Source organism: Anopheles stephensi, chromosome 3 (assembly GCF_013141755.1).
Source record: "Anopheles stephensi strain Indian chromosome 3, UCI_ANSTEP_V1.0, whole genome shotgun sequence".
NCBI classification, from domain to species: domain Eukaryota; kingdom Metazoa; phylum Arthropoda; class Insecta; order Diptera; family Culicidae; genus Anopheles; species Anopheles stephensi.
Genome location: NC_050203.1, coordinates 52,228,241 through 52,254,232, shown reverse-complemented (window position 1 = coordinate 52,254,232; position 25,992 = coordinate 52,228,241). Strand labels below are relative to the sequence as shown.

At 45.2% G+C, this 25,992-nt stretch overlaps 1 protein-coding gene across 1 annotated transcript; it reads left to right on the top strand.

The window, feature by feature from the left end:
- The first annotated feature begins 19,392 nt into the window (after positions 1-19,392).
- On the top strand, positions 19,393-25,405 carry LOC118513274 (UDP-glucosyltransferase 2-like). The gene is made up of 3 exons (XM_036058840.1): positions 19,393-20,773; positions 23,842-24,061; positions 24,139-25,405. Exons 1-3 carry the CDS (start codon positions 19,702-19,704, stop codon positions 24,452-24,454), a joined length of 1,608 nt encoding a protein of 535 aa, XP_035914733.1. The 5' UTR covers positions 19,393-19,701; the 3' UTR covers positions 24,455-25,405.
- The last annotated feature ends 587 nt before the right edge of the window (positions 25,406-25,992 follow it).

The window sequence follows — 25,992 nt, the reverse complement described above, 5'->3', positions numbered from 1 at the left end:
CTACACTTGACTGTACTCGAATGGCAACAGAACGAAGGAAACAGAACCGATTGAGTTCCAGTCAGCCAGCGCAGGGCATGCCCGAACCTGGCGGGACGAGAAGAATCCGTCATGCGATTGAAATAAATTGCGGAAATCGCGTATCAGCTTCATCTGCCGGCTGATTATTTAATTTGACCGATTTGCTGTACCGGTTGACTAATCTACGGCAGCATCAGCACGGACCCGCCGTTGCCTGCAAACAGGAGCACGATCTTGTTGATCATGCGAAAATCATGGGCTCTGATGCGCAGATGTGTCATTAGCCAGCTGCTCTGCGTGCAACACGTGCTGTGTATCTGGGGGGGGGGGGGGGGGGGGGGGGGGGGGGAGGCGACGACTCTCGGACCAGTTTCGGAGCATGCCGGAGGATCACTTCGAAAGGGAATTAAAATTAATGACGCGTTTGGAAGTAAGGCTGACAACGAGTACCGACGAGACCGCGCGTGAGAGAGGACGCGGACAGCTATCGTTAGGGCTGAAATCAACCCAGCGCAAAAACCATTGATCCCTCAGGGCTGGTGGACAGAGAGAGTGGACAGATTTCGGAGTTAATTGAGAAATTGAGTCGATTGGTGACCGCGACCGGTCACTCGCCAGAATGATTGGAAAAGATCCCCTAGCTTAAGTGATCTGGAGGGGTTTTGACGCTGATGCTCGCGGGCTAAAACATCGGAAGTTAGTCGTCGTGGTCGTCTGGAGTTGGTTTTATGCTGATTGATGGATTTCGGAAGAGATTAATTGAAAGCAATTTAAACCCCAGCAAGGGCATTTAGCGCAGAAAGAAACCCAAATTGGGAGCACGTTAGGTTGGTGTTTCACTTAAACTAATGCTGATTTACTGTCCTTCCAGCGTCTATTAAAGTATTTACTTAGGAGCATGATTCACCCGACTTACGCCTTAATGTATGCATGCCTGGGAACAAAATATATAATTTATTGTTTATTTACATAAACTTTTCTGTTCAATGTTGTTGTTGCGTGTGATGCTTGCCTTACCTCTTCCAAAGGCTAGCGAGAACTGACGTTTCTCATCCCGAAACAACTGACCACCGGGACTTTGGGAACACGGGGAAAGAAAATGTAAAATCCCAACCCCTGGGCCAGAAGAAGGTTGGAAGCAGAAGTACAACAAAATAAAGAAGCATCACCACCACCATCATCACGCTTCCGGTTGGCCTGATTGTTGCGGGTTTCCTATCCAGGGAATGGTCTTTGGATTCGTTCTGTTAATATTTTTTGTTTCCTTTTTTTCTAAGCCGTAGAAAGGTTTCTTTTGACGCAGCTACCGAGGACGTAATCGAGCTGGATCGGGCCGGGAGGGAACTGAACTTATTTATTTAACCGCAACCGAACGGTTACGGCGCTGGAGATGGTTGACTTTCATTTTCTTCTTCATACTCTTTTAATCGGTTCCCGCGTTTTTGGCCTCGTCTTGCTTCCACGTTTGCGTTCTGTAGAAGGTAATCGATCTGTTGCTTCCGATTTCCGCGTTGTCTATGCTACAAGTGTCTCCACGTTTTCGAGCGGTCCCGTATCAAGAAGAGTAATTAGAATTAGAGTCGAAACTAATCGGATTGGGCTGGGTCTGGGTTTTTGGGACGGCGAGGACGCCGACGGAAGCATCGGATTGACCCGTTCACCAGCAATTGACATTGACCACGGGACAGCCGAACGCTGTCGGTGCGCTTTGCGGATGGTTTTGCTGATGCGAATCGATTTAATGCGCCCCATCTTTCGGAACGCTTCAGCGACTTCCGACGCGTTTTCCGTACACGGGCTTTTGTCGCACAATTAGTACCACTCGGATGAAAAAAGGCTAGGAAAAAGAAGGAAGAAGGTTCCCATTCTACGGCCAAGAAGATGCAAACCGGGAGAAGGAGCTTAATTGCTCCCGCTGCTTTGATGGGTTCGTATTTTTCGCGCTAAATGATTGCAATTGCGCCAACGGAAACAATGTCTACCGCTTTTCCCAAGTGCCGTGTGGAAAACGCATCGAGTATGGGGAGAGCGGGGCGCATGCATTGTGTACCTTCCACATGAGATGGAGCACAGAAATTGAAGTTCTGTGTGGAGCTCAAAGTTCAAAACCACCCCGTGTGTGGAGCACTTTCTTCGATATCTTTGGATGAAGATACGGGCGCATGGGAGGTGCTAGTGTACGAGGTGTGGCTTCCGCTGTTCCAACTTCAATGTCTCGCGACAAGATCTCCATTCAGTCCCGCGTTCCCGCAAGCGTTACCCGCTTTGCATACAGCGCAGCTTTCGGGATCGAGGGCGCCCAAACAGCGTAACAGCATAAAGCATCGCACATGGTACATTCACTTTGCCGCTTTCTTGCCACGATATGATTCACTCTAGTTCCTCCCGGGGATACACTCCCGTTTGCGCTAACCTCAGCTCTGGCACAATCGACGTCGTCGTCGTCTTGGTGGTTGTCGTCTACAACGGTCCGTTAAGCTCCGCACGTACCGATGCACCCGGAGTACCCGGGGATGGGCGACATGACAGCGAAAAATCGCAACACGGAACGCGCAGCAACTGTGAAACGAAACGTTAATAAGTGCAATATTACTAATGCACAAAACACACACACGTACACATCGTCGTCCTCGCGCTTCTCCATCCCGGCTCCCAGAGCAGATTTACCGATTTGGCAGATGTCTTTTGTGGCGGATTACTAGAGCAAAACGAGAGGCCAAAAGGTGGAGTTTTGCCGTTCAGCATGTTGAGCAACACAGGCAAACCTTAGTTTCCGGTGGGACAGATCATTATTTTGAGACGGTTCATTGACTGCCAGGGGTTCATCTTACTTGTGGCTTGGCTTTCTGGAAGATAGCATTGTGGATAGTTTGTTGCTGTTTGTTGACGATCAGCTAATACACTGACGCTCCAGAGGGAATGAAGGTTCAAGTATTGAATTGAGTAATACCATTAATACGCGTTTTAATATATACAACGAAAATACTTCAAACGGCCGTAGTTTGAAGGCAACGGTTGAGCTAATTTACTTTCATTATCCTGCTCTTGAAGCAATCTTGTCATTCAATCTGCACTGATTTATCCGTTTCCTTGCTCTTAACGACAACCAAACCGCACAGGATGGAAATGCGCAGCAAGCATAAGCAACATAATTACAATTACCACCCAATCCACCAGGTCCAGCCCACTCCCGGACGGCAACCAAAGCCAACCAACAATAGCAAAAGCCAGGTGTTATGCATTTGACTTTCCTTCCAGCAAACGCGCGGAACGCGTTAACCGAACCGTTTATCGATTCGAAACGATCTTCAAGCGTAATTGCGAACAATTGTAGTACCCCGCTGGCTGTGAGGCCATATCTATCTCTTAGGGGACCGCCACTCATAAACGGGGCTTCATTTCCGGTCCGTACCAAAGAACAAACCGTGAAGAACGCCGAGAGAATGCTGGCGTTTCGGGGGCCCCCTCTCCCATTCGGTTGGAAGTGTACTTCAGGTTGCCGTGTACTGGCTGTGAAGCTTTTCTGTAAATAAATCATCTCTAATCGTTGCGTCACCGAAAAGACATCAATTTCCCATCCATTAGGGAACTCGGTTCGGGGGAAATGTTTCTTGTGCTTGTGTGTTTCCCCTGTTTTCTTTGGTAGCGAGTCTTACGGTGGAACTGATTCGAGCTCTTTTTAACGGAACCCTTCGGCAACCGATGAGTTCATGCTTTGTCAACACTACCGGCAGCTAGGCTTAAAGCGGATGTGCGGCAAGTACAAGAATAGCTGCGGTACGGTTTAGAATAAAGCAAGCCATGCCTGTGACTTGGCGAGGAAGCAAACGCATAACAATCGAAATAAATCAGCAGAATTAGATTAGGCTAGTCGCAAACGAACGGAAAACGGTGGAGTAGACGGCAATTTGAGAAGCAATGAGCATGATAAGCTTATGCGTGACTCGCACGGACAATGTTTAAGAACAAGGGTTTAAGACAATTGTTATTTGTCAGACCAGTAAATCAGTTTAAGCTCAAAACACATTCTTCAAGGAACATTTTGTGTTATGAGGAAGAAATGTGAATACTTCATAATCAGGTCAAACATCTTCGTATACAATTCTTTTATAATTCAATTAAAGTTGTACAGAACTTGATAAGTACGCTAAGTATGTGTATTAATGCGAAACAACTGGGGCGTATGCCGGGGAGGATCATAGTATAAGAAAATTAAGCAGCTCCTAGGGGATCTGTCTTTTTTTGAAATTGGTACTGGAGTCCTGGAAAGATCGATCATTTCAAGAGCCATGAATTCATTGCGTGGATTTCGCTTGACCACTGTCTCTGGCAGAGTCAGCAAATTCAACTTATAAGAACCCTTAAATTTTTTTTCTACTTAACAATTTCTGAGGCTTGATCCACTACTGATCCTACGTTCAGGGTGTTCAAGGTAAATTTGACAGTTGCGGTGATGTTTTCAATTCGTGATTTCTTTGCACGCACGTGGTGAGCAAGTGCATTTTTGGTGCAATTTAATCCACTCGAATTGTGCAGAATCGGGACATCATGGAGTGTGCGCAGCGTTCTCTGAAGATTGTTAAAACTATCCGGAGTGAGATTAATGCAAACAACGACGATTATGAAGAACAAGCAAGTAGAAAAAAAAACATTCTAAGCGACAAAATAACGCTTGCAACGACGCTTTCTTGGCCGTTCTGGAGCCAGAAGGGGCGGTGATGCCACCGTTCTTCTTTGAACAAGGCCTCCGGCTTAATTTCGATGGTTACATCATGATGCTGAAAACGATAGTACACCCTTGGATCACTAGAGCTGCGAATGAGTTCCATCAGGACACCACACCTTGCTATTAGGCTACCAAAAGCTTCAAATGGTTGGCTGACAATTTGAACGACCTCACCGCGCCGAATGCGTGGTCTCCTAGCTCACCTGTTCATATTATTTTATTTGGGGCGCAGTTTGACATTACACTTGTCGATCTTCCAGCAATAGTAACTATTGTTGAAAACTAGGTTCGTTTCTTTGGACCTTCCCAAGAATACGGTTGCCAGGGCTTGCTTTAAGCTCCGAAGTCGAATCGAGGGCGTAGTCGATGCCGAGTGCGGGTATTTTGAATAATTCAAAAAATGGCATGATCAGCTACGCTCTCAACAAATATCGATTGTCATAAATGAATTCTGCAGATAACGATCATATATACCTTGAACACCCTTGTAACACCCTGCAGGTCAACATACTTTATTCCAGAGACTGTGCGATGTCTAATCGTTTGAAAGCAGCATACAATATTCACATTTCTCGATGGACAAACAAATTATGATTTGCTTATCCATTTTCCTTTCTAAGCAAATTGAAATGAGGAATATTGACCCTCTGTTGTTTTAAACGCCCGTCTAAGATTTCGATAATTAATCACAACAAAACAGAAAAGCAAACTGCATCGAAACATAATCAAACGTTCGAAAAACCTCTAAATCCGAAGAAGAAATACGTCCTGTCAGCACGAAAGGGAATGTGAGATTAATAAAATAATAATAAACCATTTATTTCATGGTCAAAATACGAACGCATGCAGGTTGAGTTGGGTTTTCGTTTCGATTTATCCTTTCGTGGGAAGAAGAAAAGGAAGCGATTGGGCACTTTTTTTTTCTTTCATTGGCTGAAAACAAACCTTGAGCTGAACAAAAAAAAATCGGAGCAAAGTAAACCAGAGAAGAGAACAACTTGAAGCGGATAACAAAACAGGAATTCAATTTCCTTATCCGGCTGACGGTGAGTTCGATCGGATTTGTCGCGACTTGGCCACATGGGATGCCATGGAACTTGGGCATGCTGGAATAATGTGTGGTCGGAAGTGATGCAGAATCGGTAAAACGAGACGGGGATGACACAATGGTGGACGATTTTTTTTTGTGTGTTTGGTTTGCTGCTGTCGGTTGGGACGGATTAGTCATCAGCCGGGTCTACTTCTCTTCGAAGCTGGAGAATAATAAGCCTCAGACGGTGGACGAGCGATACAGGGATGTGGGAAGGGGAAAAAAAAACAATACGAAATTGCAGCCGACCATAACCGAAAACTGTGGCCGGGTGTCTGGGACATTGATTGTCTGTTTTTCTTCACCAGAAGCAACACCAGAAATATAAAATAACCGGAGCAGAAACCTTAAACAAACGAAACCGAGGGTAGACCGAAAGCGATGATCGAAACCGGTGGACAAAGAAGCTGGATCGTTGGTTTTGGGCCGTTCCAACCTTGTCAGGTCACCGTCTCACTCAATCAATGCGTGGATGAGCTTTATTTGCATTTTTGTGTTTCGCGTACCGTTTGCTTTATTCAATTATATTTGCCGAAATACACGGCCACAGGTACGATGTTGGGCGCGATTTGGATTACCAACAAAAAAAAAAAACAACCTCGCCTCCGTATTTCTTCGACTGCCAACGAAACCTACAGGAGGAAGCTGTGTATGTTCAGCTATCAATAATTCATATCCGTCCCGTCTGGCATTACTGGAAGCTGGGGGCGGTTAACGAAATCGAAGAAACGAACTCAAATCCAATCTCCGAAACCAGAAAACAATCGCCTCCGGAAGGGCTTAATTTCGATGAATTCTGAGAAGGAACAGCGATCGGTTCGCGCACACTCGTGAGCGAGAGGTTAAAGTGCATCTGCCTGCAAAAGATGGAGAGACAAGGTGCGTGTGTCTCAAAGTGAAAAACATCAAACGGAACATTGCTAACTACGAGAAGGCGATGATGACGAAGCCGGACCCGGGAGCCCCGGTTAATTATTAGCCGCTGGGTTGTTTTTTTTTGTGTGTGCGGGAAAGCCTCCGGACTTCGTTAAGGTTGATCTTTCACTCATCAAAACCAATCCCGGTCTATCGTGTTGCGATACTGTCCGACGGAAGAAGGCGAGCAAGTAAAACAGGGGAAACACAACTCAACTTGCCGCCTCTATTAAGCATCCCGCTGCACAACCCGAAGCACACAGAATCCGGAGAAGACGGTCAAAACGCGAACCAGTTGCTAATGAATCTGGTCAAGAATAACGCCGACGGGCCTTAAGGAAAACCGCCCGAGAAACCGCTCCGGATTGCCTCTTGTATTGAAATAAATTGACCGGAAACCGTAGTTATTTTATTATACCATTCCCCTTTCTACACCTCCTAACCCCCTACGCCTCCTCCCACCCAACGCGAAAGACGACAGGAAGGGTTTTGTTTTGAGTGGCGTTCCGTTTCGTACGTACGTCGTCTCGAGATCAGAAGCCAATCTTTGCATAAAACTTATCTGCACGAGGATCGCCCAACGCTGGGGTACGCGAAAACGGACGAACAGCCAACAGCGTCGGTTGCATTCTGGCCCAGGCAGTTTGCGTTGCAAGCCAAAGGTGGTGTTGGTGATCCGAGATTTCTCTGTGTTTCCTTTCCACACAAGCTGGTGGCACAAACCGCCGCCCTCTACGCTCCGGCTAAAAAGTCCGCTAAGATTAACGAACAAAACGCTTAGCGGGGTCGACGGTGGCGGTAAGGCGGTTTGCAAAGGGTGGCATAAATTTTCATTTCGTACCCTTACTCCACTGCAGACATGCGGCAGATGCGACCGGTGGTGGCTTCTGCGGAAGTCTGATTAATGCATAAAGTGCAATAATTTCCCCATCCTTTCTGCCCAGCGATCCCAAGTCATCCACTGGCGGATTAAATTTAATTCGAAGCTATTCCGTTAAACGGTTTTGTCGTTAAAGTTGCATGGAAAACTGAAGTTTTGAAAAGTGATAAGAACTGTGGTCGAATCGTAGTGCGAATTGCATAATTTCAGGAGCTGAAGGATATACGCAGTCTCGTTGGAAAATGAATCATAACTGGTTTACTCAAGCTGCAAAGCCTTTATTGAAATTGAAGTTGGATGATAATTCCTCTGACTTTCTTTATTCGCATGCCGATAGTGATTAAATCTGCAACAGTTCAGTGTGTCAATGCTTTTTGTTATGTATAGCTTAATCGTAAGAATAACTAAAACAGTAGCTGGTTTAGCTATTAAATAATTCTCAACAGATCGCTCGTGATCAGATGCAGATCACAGCTTCTTTATTGTAGATCGTAAAACTCTGTGTGACTTGTTGAAGCGATGCAGTTGCCAAAATGACAGGAGCGTTATAAAATTTCTTTCTGATCCCGTTTCCCTGTAAGCAGGATAGACTACCCAATTGCTGGTATAACAAAGTCAAAGAAGCCAGAATTGGTAGGCCAACAATATAATGAAATTGAAGGAGAATAGTTTGTTGGTAATCCGAGCTTTATGGTAGCAACTAGTCCAAGAGAATGCCAGGCGATTTAATGCTTGACTGAATGGTACGACAACTTCGTAAATTATGTAGGTCTACTGAGTCGATTCGAGCGTCTACTGAGTTGATTGATTTTTATAATTATTTATTAAATAAACAACTTGCTGCCTGCAGAAGGTTAATCATCATAATAAAGCTCATAGAAGTTTGGATTTGGAAAAGAACAAGTGACTAATTTTATTCATCTATACAACCATCTACATAACTATACAAGCAACGCCTACTAGATTCCTAACTCCCGAGGTTGCTATGATCCACAACATGAAGTTCTGGCTAATTTGTAATTTTTATCAATTTATTAACGAACTGAAGAGTTTTCTCATTATTTGAACAGTTTTATTCTGTACAATTCTTAATCTTCCTTCTTTGACACTAAAACATCTAAAGGTCTTGGGCTGCCACATTTTTTGCTCTGATAGCACTGAGAGGTGGTCTGGATGGGATTTGAACCTCAGTGATGCCGTGTGTAGACCAGCAACGCTTTTGCCTCGGCCATCGGACCACTCCAGAAATTATTAGCTTCGAACAAATGTTATCTTTACCAGAAATTATTAGCCTCTACACCAGACTCAAACACACCACCGGCCTCGTTGAAAAGGTGAGACATTCGTTTCGCAAAGAGAATCAAATGATATCTAAGGCATTTTGATTGCTAGCATTCTCCGGGACCGAATAGAACAGGTACAGGAGCTTCGGAGTAAACATCGATGGGCAATCGTTTAAGGAAACCAGTTTTGAAGGCCAGTCTAGCATGTTGTATGCGATCGTCTGAGGGTGGTAGCTCGAGAATCAAACACCTGGTTCTGTACTCCAGAAGACGATTTCAAACGCAGAACAGAAAACACCACACTCTGCAAGCATACTCCAACAGCGATCGTGACTGAGAGCAATTCAGCTTCTGTGTGCATAAGGGATCACGAAGCTCACGTGTCATGTTATTGACGAGTCGTAACAGATGACTGCCTCAGAACGATATGGTCTAACTGTTCCTCGAATGTCAATCTCAAGTCGATGAACATGCCTAGATCCTTAAAACAATATTTTTTCTCGAGAATCTTTTCTACTAAAACTTAGTTGGAGAACATAGGGGCTCGTGTTCGGCAGAAGCTGATGGTGACGCATTTTTCGATATAGAGAGTTAATAGGTCGTACGATATAGCTCGTACCAAAAATCGGCAGGCATGAGATGGAGATAACGTTTCACTTAAAAACTATATAAGTGAGTATAACAAAATTTAATGTAGGTATGAGTTTTGTGTTTTTATCAACGCGCATATTTATTATATAAAGCTGATGGCAGTTTGTCACAATTTGAAGAATTAAGTTTCAATGATGCTTCAGTGCAGATGTACATAGTCCCTGTGTGCATTCCGAAGGAACGTCCCGATGTATTTGGCTTGTCGGTTTAAATTAAAATGCAAAATTTGTACCCGATATCCTTTTGACAGTCGCCAGCAGTCAAATATTTTCAAGCAACACAACAATCATCGTTTGCTTTCCCTGTACCGTGCTGTCAAAATATTATTTAATCATAGTGCGTAAGCTCAGTTTTAGCATTGTTTGCGCTACCGAATAGAGTGTGCCCGGCTTCACTTCCATAGTTGCCACCTAACATCACGCACAAAATCAAATCAACCGGATGCGGTACTGTGGGCAAGTGTTTGCCGGTTAGAACGAACGCACCAAATTTGCACACTTTTTGACACGTCCCTGATGCACTGATTGCATCCGAAGACAATTTAATGCCCAGTAGTGTGCCTGATGCCCACGCGATACGATCAAACATTCATCAGCCTTTTGTGTCGATACCGTTCCCTTAACGTCGGCCATATGTTGTTTCGCCCTCCCTTTCAATTATGATCATTTTCGAGTTTATCTAAACTGAAGCAGGGTTGTTTTTAACCAACAAAAAAATGCCACACACAGGTGTGAGTGGCTTTGTTTTATCCGTCATTGTTTCGCAGGTGACCGGCAGTAGGATGACATTGTTAATTGATCCACCCTGGGCGACATCGATGCATCACGCGAATCTCGCCTTTGATTGATGGCTGATCCGATTGAAAGGGCTTTTCTATTTTTATGAGACACACGGGGAGGTACATGTTTTAGGACACTGTTTTTGCGTACGTGTGTGCGCGTGTGTGTGTGTGAGTGTTAGGGCTGGCAAATCGAATGACTTCCCGAAACCGGAAGAGTTCGCTCGCGAGAGCTCGGCCCGGTTCCTAACGCCCATAAATATCAAACACCAGTTCCCAGTCGGCCACTGGCCATACGATAATACACCCTTCGTTGGCTATCGGGAGAAACCCAAAAAAACATCAAGCGAACACCTTCCAAAGGCGGGACTTGATTCGGGTTATGTCGATTCAATTAGCATGTCGGTGGTGTGGTACTAGGGACCACTTCATGTGTACTCCGGTGTGGAATATGTTCGTCGAAGCCGACAAAGCACTCGCCCCCTCCAATCCTGCTCCCATTCGGGGAGGCCCAAACGCGCCCAAATTAAATTCAATTACATCCGGTTGCGCTTTAATTAGGAGGCTCCGTAGGTTTCAACTATAGGCCGGCCCCTCACGGCAAACAACCGTACCGGACCGGCTGCTGGCCTGGACTGGAAGAAACCACCCCAACGGTCCGGTACGGTTTCTCTGACCTCTTCCTCTGCGTTCCGGCCTGTATTCGCACCCGAATATACATCCGCCAATTTGGTTTGACCTTTTCATCACCTTTTGTGGGTGTTCATGAGTCCGCTGGCTGGGTGTGCGTGGATAGAGGAGTCAAAGAGCAAAAAGAAAATCCCAAGCAGAGAAGAAAGACTGATTGGAGCGAATCGGAATCATCGGCCCAGCATGGGGAAGAGATTTTGCGTTGCGTACGGAGCGTACTCCAACAGCTCTGGACGGGCGTGATGATTGAGGATGTGGAAGTGGAACAATTTCGGAAGCCGGAAACAGAATTATGCTTTCAAGCATCTTCCTTGTTTTTCCCAGATTTTGCGCCTAGGATGTAGAGGAGGTTTGATTTCCGACCTCACTGGGGAGTTATCCCAGCGGGGCCAAACTCATTCCGGTTGATCTGGAACGGACCGAGCCCGGGAACCCTTTTTCACCGTTCCCTTTACACCCATCAAGGCAGTTTTCTTCGGTGCTGCAATGTAAGTGATGAGGTTGATATGGAAACCGGCACGCCAAAGAAAAGACGCTGCCAGCGCCGTATCATTGCAACAAAAACCGAGCTGGGAAGCAATCGGGAACCGAAAGATGGATTAAGACGAATGATTAATTTAATTAGTATTTACAATCTATCATTCCACCCCGGCTGGCCTTTCCGTTTGATGCCCATCCCATCCCCTCAGACAAGATGCGCTTGTTGAGTGGACTGATAATGATAGCTAATGAGAGTAAAAGCAATCGTATCGCCGTAACCAACTAGGCCACTAGCGACTAGATACTTTTTTTTTCGCCGAAAGACACCTGGGCTGTGATGCAAAATAATTTCGGTGATACATCATAACGATTATCAGGCGGTCGGTTCAGCTTCCCACGGTTCCCACGGCAGCCTTTCATCTTCCAATAATCGGTGTAGGTTGGAGTGAAACTTTAGACGGTGAAGTGAAAGCGAATTAGTAGATGTTAATGTGACCGAACCAAAACTGCTGCCAACATTATCTACCGTTGGATGGGCTGAGATGGATTGAGAGGACACGATTTTATGGTCGTCTTTGTGTGTTGTAATTTGATAAAAATGAATAATTGAAATGTGTAATTAGCTTGAGGATAGTGAATGAGGAGTTGTCTCCTACTGAGCTTCTTGGATAAGACTGTTAATGGTAGTTACAATGGCAATCGTCGTAATTGGGCTCGAGTTGGTACGGTATCCAGCATTAGTTGCACGTTTATGCAATATTGAATAAAACTGTATGAATTTGTTAAAAATCTAAAACCGTAACTAAAGTCTGTTAACTTCCGAATTACTTGAATACAATTTACATAGCCAAGGAATGATAGTTTCTTTCATATAACATTCTTATGGCGTACGACTTATTACTAGCTGCTTTGCAGATCATGAATTTCCTTCGAAGTTTGAAGATCTGTGTTTAGCTTTATATTACTATTGCTGTTAAGAGGCAGATTTTTATTATTTAATTGTTTACGATCAATTGTGTAGTCATGATCCTTTAATTTAATGTCTTAAATTTCCTGAGTATGACGTGGGTCGATTTAATTGATTGTTTTTTTTTTGATTTGTGAATAGGAGTATGGGAATCATGAGAGAGAGACTTGAGAATTTTGTAACATCGAGCAGATTTCAAACCAAAAAAAAAGCTTAAGCGACCTGTTGCGACAATGGAGTCGCAATTGGAGGGGCCTCAGCTGCCATTCCGCTCGGGGCCTCCGAAGACTTTTGACTGGCAATAGCTTTGTGTTGTTAAAAATTTATTTGAAAAACGTTCCCGATTTAAGATAAATTATTGTGCGTTATTCATGTGTTTTTAATCTTATGTAAAGATTTGGTTTTTGTTGACCTAAGAAATAGCTTTAGGAAGTTAAAATTTTGGTTATGCTTCCATTTTATTTTGGTTTGGTTATTTTTAGTTGAAAAATGGAAGGTGTTAGTTGAAAATTAAATTATGTTATTATAAGTTTTTTATTTTAATATAACGGCTTGACGCCGTATTGTCACCACCGGCACATGCTGACGATTATAAATTCACAAAGTTTACAAGGCATTTCCTCTCTGTTATTTTGCCTTATCCTGGGCATGAATGGTTTTTAAATTGGTTGTTTCACACTATTTTTCGTCATCATAAACGAAAACAACAAATATTGTTACATGAAATTTTATTAAAATATGTCCTTGTTCCTTTCCACTACAACTTCGAGAGGTCTCGGCCTGCCATTTCTGGCTTTCTGTGACTTAATTTTACCTGTAGTAAAGCAGTTAGCCCTACGTACGGGAAGGCGGTCCAGATATGATTTGAACCCTGGTCCTGCCGTCAGAAGACTGACGCCGTTGTCGTGCCGGCCTAAACACTTAAACATGAACATTTCGCTGATAATGTGATAAAAATAATATGAAAAATGTAACTATTTAAAAGAATAAATAAATTACCATGTTTAGTTGCATTTGTTTTTACTGTGTTTTGAATTTCCTAAACATATTTTGCATGTGAAATAAATATTTGAATGCCCAAACACCATATGATTCTTTCATGTGTTATAATAATGCTTTAAATACTGAATTTAAAAAACGAAGGCATCTTCATGGAAAAATCCCTACAGAATTACGAAAGCTACCTAAAATCAGTACACAAACCCATAAGTATTATCGCTGATCCAATAATGAGTGAAACCATTCATAAAACATTTTGCTCGGCACGTGTGGGACAACACTTCCGTTTGGCTCTGCGTCGAAGCAAATCAATTCTTCGCTGTGTATGTCTCTTACCCTTGGCATAATTACTCGTCCTAAATACTGCTCAAACAAAACCATTCACTGGCCGGAATGGTAGGAACGCCGACGCAGCCAATTTTGTGGCATTATCCATATTTACCAAAGTTTGCCAACCACCGTAACGTAACGAGCCGCCATAATCCGCCTGGTCACAGTTTGTAAACGAACAAAACAATGGCAGGCAACAGCATGCAGGGAAACAACCCCGCTCACTTAAGCTCTTAATATGGAAATAAACAAAAACCCCAAAAACGTCAGCCAGTCTGGGGTCGGCCTGGGTTAAAGCAACGAAGGTGCGGAGAGGCTTTTTTCGGGAAACCTCATCAGGTATTGCTTTTCCGAAACCCTACAAAAGCACGCAGCCCCGTTCGTCAGCTGCGGTGTCCGGTTTCATCCAGCCAAACACATCATCTGACAGATATGGTTGTTTTTCGAGTGGACGGATTTTGTTTTTTGTTCGTTGTTGGTGTATGCTGTTCTACACGGGTTTCAACAAATCGGAAACACCTGCCTACGATGGAAGCTTTATGGTTATGTTTAACGCAGTTTTGTTTTGTCTTGCTTCCTCTGCTTTGGCACAGTTTAGCGTGAAGGAGGGCAAAGTAAAGCAGTAAGCAGTAACTCTGGATGCATCGTGAACCATCTCGGAATCGAAATCAAACGAAAGATTGCTTTGATTAGCCGAGGGTTGTTCGCTAAAAGTGGATCCTGTTCGCTGTTGGCTCGCTTCCGTTCTGCACCGTTTCAAATCCGCAAACGCAAACATTAGAAAACCTCGGAATGCATACTTTAGCACAGTCCAGGTGTGGTGTGTGTTGGGCTGTTGTATTGAAATTCAATATTTTCCGTTCACCTTCGACCTTCTGCATCGTTCCCTCCCATCGAGGATGGCCAATCCATCTATCTTTTGTGGTTTCTTCTTTAACGCCGGCGAGGGCATATACCACTAGCAGGAAGAAGCAAAAAAAAAACAAATCACCGCTCCCTCCAATCGTTGCTCATCCGCATCCGGAAAAAAGACTTTCCAGTACACCCCAGGAGGAGTGAAATGCATCGTTCGATTGATGGAAGTTTGCGTGTGTTTGTGTGTATAACGTCGGCAGTCCACACCAGTTTCAGCTAAACGGCTAAATAAGATATCGTACTCGCTGGCCGACGGACGCTGTTGAACCTAGACCCGTCTTGGGCAGGATGATAGCCACGGAATGCAACATCTGTCTGGTGAGTGCGCTTCGCTTCTTATTGTAAACGTGCACGGAGATGATTATCGTAGCGCCAGCTTTCCGACCGACGATAATTAATTTGTACTGTGCTTGAACATTGCTTTGGTGGGAAGGAAGGGGTGAGTTGAGGGTGGTGGGTGGTGAGGTCATTTCCGTGGCGTATCGTGTTTGGTCGGTTTGGAAAGTAAAAACATTCCAATCGCTCATGAACTCATGCCGCTTTGCTGTACGGGCGAGCAGGGTACAAATCGAGCAGTAGACAACGGCGTGTTGTGCAAATTGCATACATGTAGGCGTTCTCTGTTGCGGTTCCAGCTATGAGTAAAGCGCTTTGGGCAGGGTTGGCAAACATGATTTTGTTTTGAAGGTCAAATCGTACACAAGCAACGTGGGATATTAAATAATTTTACATTAAGCTATTTGTAAAAAAACAAAAACTTAAAAATAATTTAATATGAAAGATTATCAGCAATTGAAAGTTTTAAGCTATTACAATTAATACTATATGGCCAGAGAGTCAGTCCTTGATAAGACGGAACGGTCAGGATTAAATTCGATACATGTCCTAGCAGCGTGAACAGATATAGTGGTTTGGTGCCACAGGAAAAAAGAAAAACAAACAGGTGGGAAGCAAGAAACTTTTTTTTTTACTACTGAGTTAAGATCTATAGTACGAAGAGCTAATAACCAATCGCAGAAATTAAGGTTTCCTACCATTAAAAAAGTAGTTTAATAAAGATATGACGATTTTTCAATTTAAGAACCGGTTTAGGCAATATTTTTGACAATTTTTAATATTTTTTAATTGTTGTAATTTTTTGTACACAACTTCTTCACTCGGCAGGCTCGGCGTTCAAATCACATCCGGGTGGTTTCACCATAGTGAGGACTGGCCATCTAACAACGGGGTATCAAAAAGTCTGAAGACGTTAATGTAAGAAGAGCAAGATTGAATTTAAATATTTAATTTGATGATTCTTAAGTTCTTAAAGGACCGCATTTGCAAACACAGGAAATACAAAATAAACTCAATTTTAACACCTTAGCCCTTCATAGAGACTTCCATCAATTTGCCTTCTTAATCGACAATAGAAAACATTAACAGTAAAATAGCTTTTGATGATTTTTTTTTCATCTGTCTAAAATCACCATTAACTCCCGAGACGGAAGATACATATATCCCTTGCTTCGGAAGTGCTGGCATTGTTCTGATATTTGCTTTAACTCTTAGAAGCTACTAGAAGCTGTAGCGAACGCGTTCATCCAAAGCCACAGACATTAGTAAATGTCGACCCCATATGTTGCCCAGGGTCGGGAATCGTGCAAGATGACATTGCTTTACACAGTGTTGGGCGTAGTCGGACGTGCTAAACATCAGCACAAACAATCCGGGTTCCTTGTCGAAAGGTCCGCAATGTATCAATTAAAGAGCCCACCGCGTACTGCGAACGTGTACCACATGGATCAGACAAAAGAGCAAACACAAGGGGGTTGAAAAGTTTAAGATCATGTCATTGCTTTACGCCTTTACGCCTTCGTTTAAATTTTACGCCTTCGTTTCTCTACAGGAAGCTTGAACAAGTTGAACAGAGCTTTAAGAAGCGTTCTCGAACACCTATCACCCATGCAAAAACTAGAGTGTTAATAATGGGACCTAAGGCTTTCATTGGAAAGACATAAAGATAACGATCACTTAGCATTGATCGAACCAAAGTAGAACACAGCTGTCAAAATGACGGAGCATTTTCGATACTCTAACCGGGTTAAATGCATTCGCTCCTTAGGCACTGTGAGAATCCTATTTAAGCCACAGGTCGTTCAGTCGATCTAGGCATGCTTCACAAGCACAGCGAACCATACACAGCAATCTCCACCCATGGAAACTGCTAAACAACTGGTCGAATATGGTGTGAAACCAAATGACACGCGACTCCGAATGAGTGACTCTTGCGCTTCGGGCGATAAAATGCATCACCGAAATCGTGCCACCAGCGTGAGGTTAGCAGTGAATTGTACACGAAATTAAAATATGCACGCCAGCAAATGGAATCAAGTTTTACGCAGCGAAAGAAACACCATTTCACTAATTACGAAGCACTATCACAGGGAGGAGTGCCAATGCTAAAAGCCGGTTTATCGATCCTTTCAATCAAATCTATTTTTATTTTTTCGCAGGCCTGTCAATATTTGTCATGTAGACAACAGCAGCCAGGGTAGGGAGAAGAAAAAAACCTATACAAAGCCATTGCGAAAGACGTTAATAATTTTGTAAAATATTTATCTTCTCCGCACGGCCACATTCACGCACATTTCAAATGCACACACACAAACACATTTCCAAATACTTTCCTTCACTCATAAGTGGTATTAAGGTATCGGGCCGTGCTGTTGTGCGTGAACCGTGAATACGGCTGTTAAGCAAATAGCTGCTGCTACACGTTATCTTCACCCCGTTTTCGGAACTCTCGCAACGGACCGCAGTCCGATACCTCGCGAAAGGGATTGCATTAACACTTTACGTTACGAGCGAAACCTGCCTGCCGGTACTGGTATGGTTCGCCCTGTCCTCTCATGATCGTGATCGGTTTTCGGGTCGGAGAGTTGAGCATCACAATTGAACGCCCATTTGCTTTGGGTGTGAGTGTGCGTATGCAAACATGTACAGCCGTCCCCGTAATCGTAAGGGACATATGTAAACCGCAACTCGCGGTGGGGTGTACTCATTGTCGAATTTTTGGTGATCCGTAGCATAAGCGGTGTGGCAGCCCTGTAGGAGTGATCCACCGTCCATTCATAAAGAAGCAGCGATTGTTGGCACTTGGCGTCGCGCTGACCTTCGGAGGTTTGTTGTTAAAGCCGTCTGGTTGACAAATGCAGCTCGAGCTGTTTGGAAAGAGGTCAAATGGTCATTAAAAAACGTTTGCTGTGTTCCTTTCTCTCGGTGTGCTTTTCTGCAATGAGCTGACAGTGCACTTGACATATTCAATTGTTGCTTCATTAATGGAGCTTTGGTTGTGCGGTATTCTAATTCAGTCCCAGCCAAGTTGAGATAATTAAGAGAAGAAGATATGTTAGTCCGTTTTATTGAAACTATTTCCACCATGGAGCTTGGCCCTATCTCCGTCCGTCGGTTGGGCGCTCTGACAAGGTGGCGAGTAATCGATTCGATAACAGCTGCTAACAACTTAAAGCAACACGAGAGTTGCCCAAAACTTCAGAAACGAGCACGGAACGGGGAAGCGTGCACTGGCCGGTTCCAGAGCTCCCATTGCGTTCCGTGCGGTGTGAAATGAATTGGCTACACTTTTGCAACTCACGTTTTGACAGGGTTGCAAGATTCTGTTTGGATGCGTTTGGGGAAGCTCCACGAACAGTTGCAGCACTAGGCACAACCTTCACACGTTTACGGATCGTTTGGGCGTCGATGATGGATTTGTTTTTTGGATGGAGAAGCTAATTTTCACCGGACCTTATTACCTCACGACTAGGCATCATGGCCCTGTTATTTGCGCAAAAGGAACAAATTTTGTGGAATATAAATTTCAACTTCTGGTACTGTTTTTACCACGTGTTGAAGAGAAAAAGCTGAGGAGGAACCTGAAGTGCTTGAAGTTTAAGCAAAATTCGAAACAAAAATTTACATTAAACATTTATTTCAATATTTTATATGCATTATTTTTGATGGGTTAATGACCTGGGCGTCATCGCAAGTGATTAATGGCGTGATCGATGGTGTTAATCATCGCTAAAGAAATGATGAAGTGCTGTGTGGAGATAGCCAAGCCTCTGGATCCCAAAAATAGGCGAACGTCAGACCAGTCAGTGCCAATTTTTATCATCAAAGTATTATTGATATGTTACAACACAAAACCCGTTTCCGTTGATGGGTACATTATTTTAATGCTATCTACGATATTGCTACCATTGAACTTCACCGTAGCACACCCCCAAGATGACATAACAAGTAGACCCATTATTTAGCACATTATCCGCACATAGAGAGAGAGCAGGAGAGAGGTTAATAAACAAATAAAAGCCTTCAATGCTGGGCCCGAAAAAGATGCGATTCGTTTCTGCCAAACAAACACGCACACACGCAAATTCTCCACCATCCGCGAAAAAGTCGTTCGAATCGACCGTTTACAACCAATTTGTCTCGGATCACGCCAGTTCCCACAGCCTCCCATCGTACACCAAGCCGGAGCATAAGAAGCGTTGCGTTAGTCGCACGACAAGCGTCTCGCATGTTTCGTGTTATTGTCCGTCCGTGCAACAACCACGCTCGTGTGTAGCGTGTAGCTTTTGTCGCGGCGGCGAAGATCGTGGCACTCGGCTGCTGTGGTGCCGTGTGGTGTCGTGAAGTTGAGTGATCTCGAGTGTGAACGGTTTGGGACGAACGTATAAATTCACCACCGCCGTTAGATGCCTCTTTTAGTTGAACGACGGCCGTACGGTGGACGGTGTGCGTTAGATAAGGATTGTCCCGGGGCTGGTAGTACGATAGGAGAAGATCGTCAAATAGCCCGCGTGCTCTTGTGAAAGTGTGTTCATGGTGATTGAAGCGAAATTGGTGTAAACTCGAAGTGTAATTGCTCGGTGGTATCCTTTTGCTGGGGAAAGGTGTTCAAAAAGTTCCTCGGCCGTAAGGACGAAATCATGTGGTGGAGCAAGGGATTTGTGGGGTTGGTGGTGCTAGTGCTACTGGTCGCCGTGGAGATGCCCACCCTAACTGAAGGCGCTAGGGTGCTGGCTATCTTCCCGTCGCCAGCCCGCAGCCACCAGATAGTGTACCGTGCGTTCGTGAAGGGTTTGATCGAACGGGGCCACGAGCTGACGGTTATGACGACGGACCCGTTCGCCGACGATCATCCCAACGTGACCGTGATTGATTGGAGCTACGCGTACCGGATCGTGGAACAAAATCTTGACGTGGTCGACATGAAGCAGCGCAACATGAACTTCTACCAGATTGCGGTCCAGTTGCGAAGGGTGACACGGATGTTCCTTGAAGCGGAACTGGCCCATCCGGATGTGCAGGCGTTGATCCACTCGCGCGATGCACACTTCGATGTGGTCATCGTGGAGTACTATCAGTTCACGCCGATGTACGCATTTGCCGAACTGTTCCAGGCACCGATGATCGGGATCAGTTCGATCGATTCGATGGGCATGTGTCATGAGGCGATCGGCAATGTGATGAACGTGGTAGCGCATCCCGAGATGAACCACAAGTTTACGAAGAACTTGAACTTTTTCCAGCGTGTCGAGGCGGTCATCTCGAATCTGCTGATCCAGTTCCACATTCTGCCGACCGACTTCGCTATCTTTGATCGTATGATCGAGCAAAACTTTGGCAGCAACATGACACGATCCTGGGACCTGATGCGGCGGATCGATTTCCTGATGGTGAATGCAGAACCGGCGCTCGGCTATGTGCGTCCCCTGGTTCCGAACGCCATCCAGCTAGGGTTCATGCACATTCAACCACCAAAAGCGCTGCCGGCGGATCTGCAATCGTATCTGGATCGCTCGGTGCACGGCGTGGTGTACTTTAGTCTGGGAACACTGATCCGCAGCGATTCGCTTAATCAGCACAATATGAACCTCTTCCTGGAGGTGTTCAAATCGCTCAAGTATGATGTGCTGTGGAAGCATGACGCCGATCTGGACCTAAACGGCACAACTAACATTCGGATGGAGCGCTGGGTCCCGCAGCAGGATCTTCTTGGTGAGTAGTTCAACCGGGCCGGAACGCGTAAAAAAAAATGGCACTCCAAAAATGGCCAACAAGCAAACAGACATGATCGGCATGCCAGCGGTGAGGACAGGAAGACACTTGAAGGGATGTTTGTATTGTATCAACTTTTCACACTTTGATCGAGAACGCTGTAGCGCGAGGGTAAATGTAGAGGGACAATATTTGCCGCTGCTTTCGAGTGTGGAGCGTAGAAGAAAGGGTACAGAATAAGGGATGCGTATGGCGTCACCCACGACGTTGACGACAAGTGGTGCTTACAAAATGAACGATTTCTGAGACACTGTATCTACCTGTCGATGTGATGCGAAGCAAACAGTGCTCAGAGTTTAACGTGTCTGGAGGAATTCTTGGGCAAAAAATTTAAAATGGTAATATTTTAATGGTCCGCATGAATAGAGGAGGCTATCTACCGCTCACGCTATTAACTAATAAAGGGGCCCGTGATAGCCGACAGCATAAGCGACCGTAAGCACATGGCGCGACGGTTTTATGTACACCTGGGCTCTTAATTGATGCTTCAAATGCAAAGCTCATTGCAAGATTAACATAAAAAAATAGCAATTACCATTTTAGTACAACGCTTCATCTCGTCTTAAGCTTACTTGCTTACTTTGGCTTAAGCCATTCCTCAAGGTCGAAGGTAGGAACGTTTGCTAACATTCCTTGTTAAAAGTGAGTGAAGTTTCGTAATTTTTTTGCACATTTGTTATCTTGTTTTGGTTTTGGGGTTTCAAATGTTGTATCTTTTTTTTGCGGACACCTGTCTCCATTTTAATGGTTGTCAATGGAGGTCCGCGTGGACAGTTTTTGCACCGTTACCCCTATTGACATTTGAACGCTACGATAGTAGGCCGCGCGCTTTATTGATGTTAGCTATTCGCACATTCCCAGCAAATAGAACTCGTGAACTGGGATTTCCGCACACCCGTCATACGCGACATCCGTGCTTGTCTAAGAATTATCTGGAGCGAAATTGTTTATGAGGTCCATGGTGTTATGTACATCAGTTTGGGTTAAACCATGACTGGAATGAGAGCGAAGCTCCAGATTCCCTGGAAAATCATTTCACACCGACGTGTATACCGTTGAACAGCCAGCGCCGTGTGTGTGACGAGTGTGGTTTAGCTCCTCAACTGCAAGTCAATAACTTTATTAAGCGACAAATCAGCGGATCGCTTACGGGCCTATCGATCACATTAATCATTTACCTTCGCCATAAACGGCTGTCTGAAACCAGTAAAGCACGCACCTCTTTGACGCGGGACAAGTAGAAAGCAAAACTGAAAAAAGCTTTCTGATGTCTTTATCTCCATCAACCGTTGTCACTTTCTGCGACGTTTGACCGTTTGACGTTTCGCACTTTAAGCACTCCGGCCGAATGTCAGCTCACGGTTGGCGCAGGTCAGGGCTCCACCTCCAGAGGAAGTCTCTAACGGGAGACGCTTTTTGTTCGATGGGATCCCTGACCTAGTTATCACTATCGGGAGCGTAGATTTCATAATCAACTCTATATTCGGGAAATCCCCACACCACGCCTTGTCGGTGCCTCATTTGCCTCAGCACACGGTCGATCTGGTGAGCGATTTATTGGCGGAATTTTGCATAGAATAACAAATGGGTCTCAGCTTCTTCGTTATGCACAGCGGTTAGTCATGACATTGAATGGGTAAGATAAAAGCCGAGCTGATGATCCGCACGTTTGAAAACTGGTTTCAATATCCGTTCTTCGTTCGATTTGGGGCTTGTCAGCCTAATGCCGACCACGCGATGATGGCCGCGGTAGCAAATTTGATTATTGCATAATCGGAATCGAACTCCACTTTCGCCTCGGACGTGTGGTTTTGGAAGAAAGATGTCAAGTTCATCGAGGAAGCTGCAAAGCTGGTGGTGATTCCGATGCCGAAGGATGTTCCAAGGTTTCCGACGCCATTAAACAGGTTTTGCCGCGGGAGGATGTGCTATGCATCTGCTCAAATTCAAGATCAGTAGCCCGGCTCGATCGCCTAATCCGGACCGATCAGGTTCAACGCCAAATGGAAAGAGTCTGAAATTAATTATGCAAAACATATGTTTGCGCTGAGCCGGCCCGTGCTAAAGCTCGCAGTTTGGGGTGAATTTCGTCTCAATGACATGTCATGTCCGCCGAAATGCTCCCCGAAGGTAACACCAAACGATTCAAGATCACCTGTTTGTGAATGCAGACAACGTGAAATGAGCAATTGTTATCTCACCCGATAGTGTGTCAAGCAGAACAAACATTTTTTTTTTTTTTTTATTCATAAAGAACGGCCTGGCCGTATTGCTGCAGAACAAACATTATTGTGAGCTAAATTCCATTCGGACGCCAAGATTGGACGCGCGGTTTCGTAACGGATGGAAAGCACAAAATTATACATCAAACATGACACACATGTCAGAATTGGCAAATGGTAGTGACGAGCTAGTGAGCGAGTGTGCGTGTTTGTGTAAGATTGCAAATCGACACCGATAGCCATCATGTTTCGGGGTTTTAAAAAGCAAATGCCTGACACACGCCGGCGAGTCAATCTCAAAATTACATATATGTGTGAATTTAAAAGTAGCCCTAGCGTAGGAGGCGCCTTCAACCAGCTCACCACACCCGTCCGCACTGGTTACTTTCGCAAGCGGAAAATGCGGCTCGGCAGTTGGAAAATTCAGATACTTCACGTTAGATAAACGTAGCGCACCTGCCGAAAAACAGCCGCGCTGCGTCTGAGTGTGGCTGTAATCATTGAAGGCCCTGCTGTAAGGGTGGGTGGGTAAGCGAGAGGAATTGAGAGCGTGTAGAGGGTTCGAGCGTACGCTACGGATGACGGAATGTCATGCACATAATCATTTCTAACAAAAAATCCAAACAACAAGCATTAAAACATTTGCTACGAAAATGCATCTGCTCGTCTAGCTGTCACTGCTGTGCGTGCGCACCATATGTTTGTGTGTGTGTGTTAATAGATGGCTCACCCATCTGACCACACCTCACCAACCCACTCACCCACCTGTCCCACTTTCATCCGCAGCACATCCGAAGGTGAGAGTGTTTGTCATGCAGGGCGGCCAACAGTCGATGGAGGAAGCAATAGACCGACACGTTCCGCTCGTGGTGATACCGTTCAACTTCGATCAGTTTGGCAACGCGGACAAGGTGACCGAACGGGGCATCGGCCGGTCGGTGTGGATGGAACGCCTGACGGTGGACGGACTGCGTGAGTGCATCAACGATGTGGCCAGCAACAAGCGGTAAGTAGCCATCGACTGGTGCTCTTTCTTCAGATGCAGGACCACCGTTCTCATTGATTAACACCGTCGCGATACAGGTATAAGCGTAACGTTGCCCGGCTGGGAAGATTGGTGCGCGATCAACCGATGCGCCCGGTCGAGAAGGCGGTCTGGTGGACGGAGTACGTCATCCGACATAATGGTGTGGAGCACTATCGCTATCCGGCCGCTCACATGTCCTTCCTGGTGTACCACTATTACGATGTGATCGGGGCAGGAGCCGCACTGGCGATCGCCATCCTGACAGCCGTGTACTATTTGCTGAGGCGTGCGGTTCGATCCCTAGGCAACGCGATCAAGTACGGTCAGGGTCATCTGCCGAGTGCGAAACTGTTGAAGGAAAAGGCTCTGTAAAGCTGTGACATCTACCCGATTCCCGGAGGTTTGGGTCATTATGCAAGCCCGTGTTTGAGGAGGTTAGATGTGGCCTAATCTGACATTGCCCAATAGGTAAGGAGGTCGCTGTAAGATGTTAGACCTGCACCTGGTTCGTAACACCATTCCGGACGATCGTTTCGTAGTCCCCAATTAACAGGTCGCCAACGGCCCTTACTTAACGCTGACGTTTAACGTTTCTATCGATCGCGGTACTTCCTGCCGGCAGACATGGAGTCGATCACACTATTGCTGCATTTTTATCGCAGCACTCGAACGTTAGCCAAAAAACCATTAAAGCAGGCAATAAGGGGTTGATTTGTGTGACATACTTCGGTACTTTCTCTCTCTCTCTCCTTTTGTTTTGTGTTTCTCTCGAGCAAAATACAAAAGGGTTAGACAAAAGAGTCGTTGTTAAGTCGTGATAGTATTAATGTAGAGGGACAGTGGCGCTGCAAGAGTAGAGTGATTCGGATCACCTTTAGTACAGGGCGTAGAGAATAGGAGGATGATAGTGCAGGAACTTCCGGCGAGCACTTCCGAACGAGTCGTCGACGGAGCGTAGTCTCGGGACCAACGGGCGAATGTTCGAAGGGTTTTGTTTTCACATATTGCCCTCAGCCGACTGCAGACGGAAATTGCACGTCGTAAATCATTTAAAACTAGACACTCGGTGCTACCGTGCTGGATGGTCTAGGACTGCCATAATAATAAAAAAACACAAACTGAATAGGTGAACGTGTTGGGATACACGAAGGTAATGGGTCTTGAGTATATATTGGTTTCTTGTGTAAATATTACCGCATGTACATACACACACACACACACTTACTCAAACGACCGCTGTTCGTTAAACGACGGTTGAATTCGAAAATTGATGCATACTCAAAGTGTTTTAGTTAAAATAAAAGCAACATAATGTCAAACATTACATCTTTGTGGACCGATTTCGAGGGCTTTGTTTTGGGTAGTTGAAATGAAAATGAGAAATCAAACCGTCCCATCAGTAGTTGCAACACACCCGTTGTATGATCGAGTGGCACGCTTCTTCATCACGAGTCTCTCGTTGCCACTCCCAAACTTACTTCGTCCCCTGCATTGCTTTACAGACCATGACCATAACCTTTTTGTAGGTTATGCACCCTTTTACACGTGGCTTACGTTAGGCCTGCCGTTCCAATGTGCTGCATGTGTGCCGCAGCGTGCACATGCCGACCTTCCGTGCAAGGTCCGGAATGTGTCCAAAGTCTAATCACATATTGCACTCGGAACGTGTGATATATGGTCTGCACTGCATCCGTCGACCTTCCAGCACACATTCCAAATCACATAAATACACACACAGGCACACAGGCACAATCCCAACCCCAAAGGGTATGATAGCGTACCATTGTGCTATTCGTTCCACAGGAACCGTTGCCACCTAGGCTTCGCCCCAACCCGAGTGACGGTTTGATCCATGACATGCAAATGATTATGTTTACATGTTGTTATCTTCCGCCCACTTTCGGTGGGTT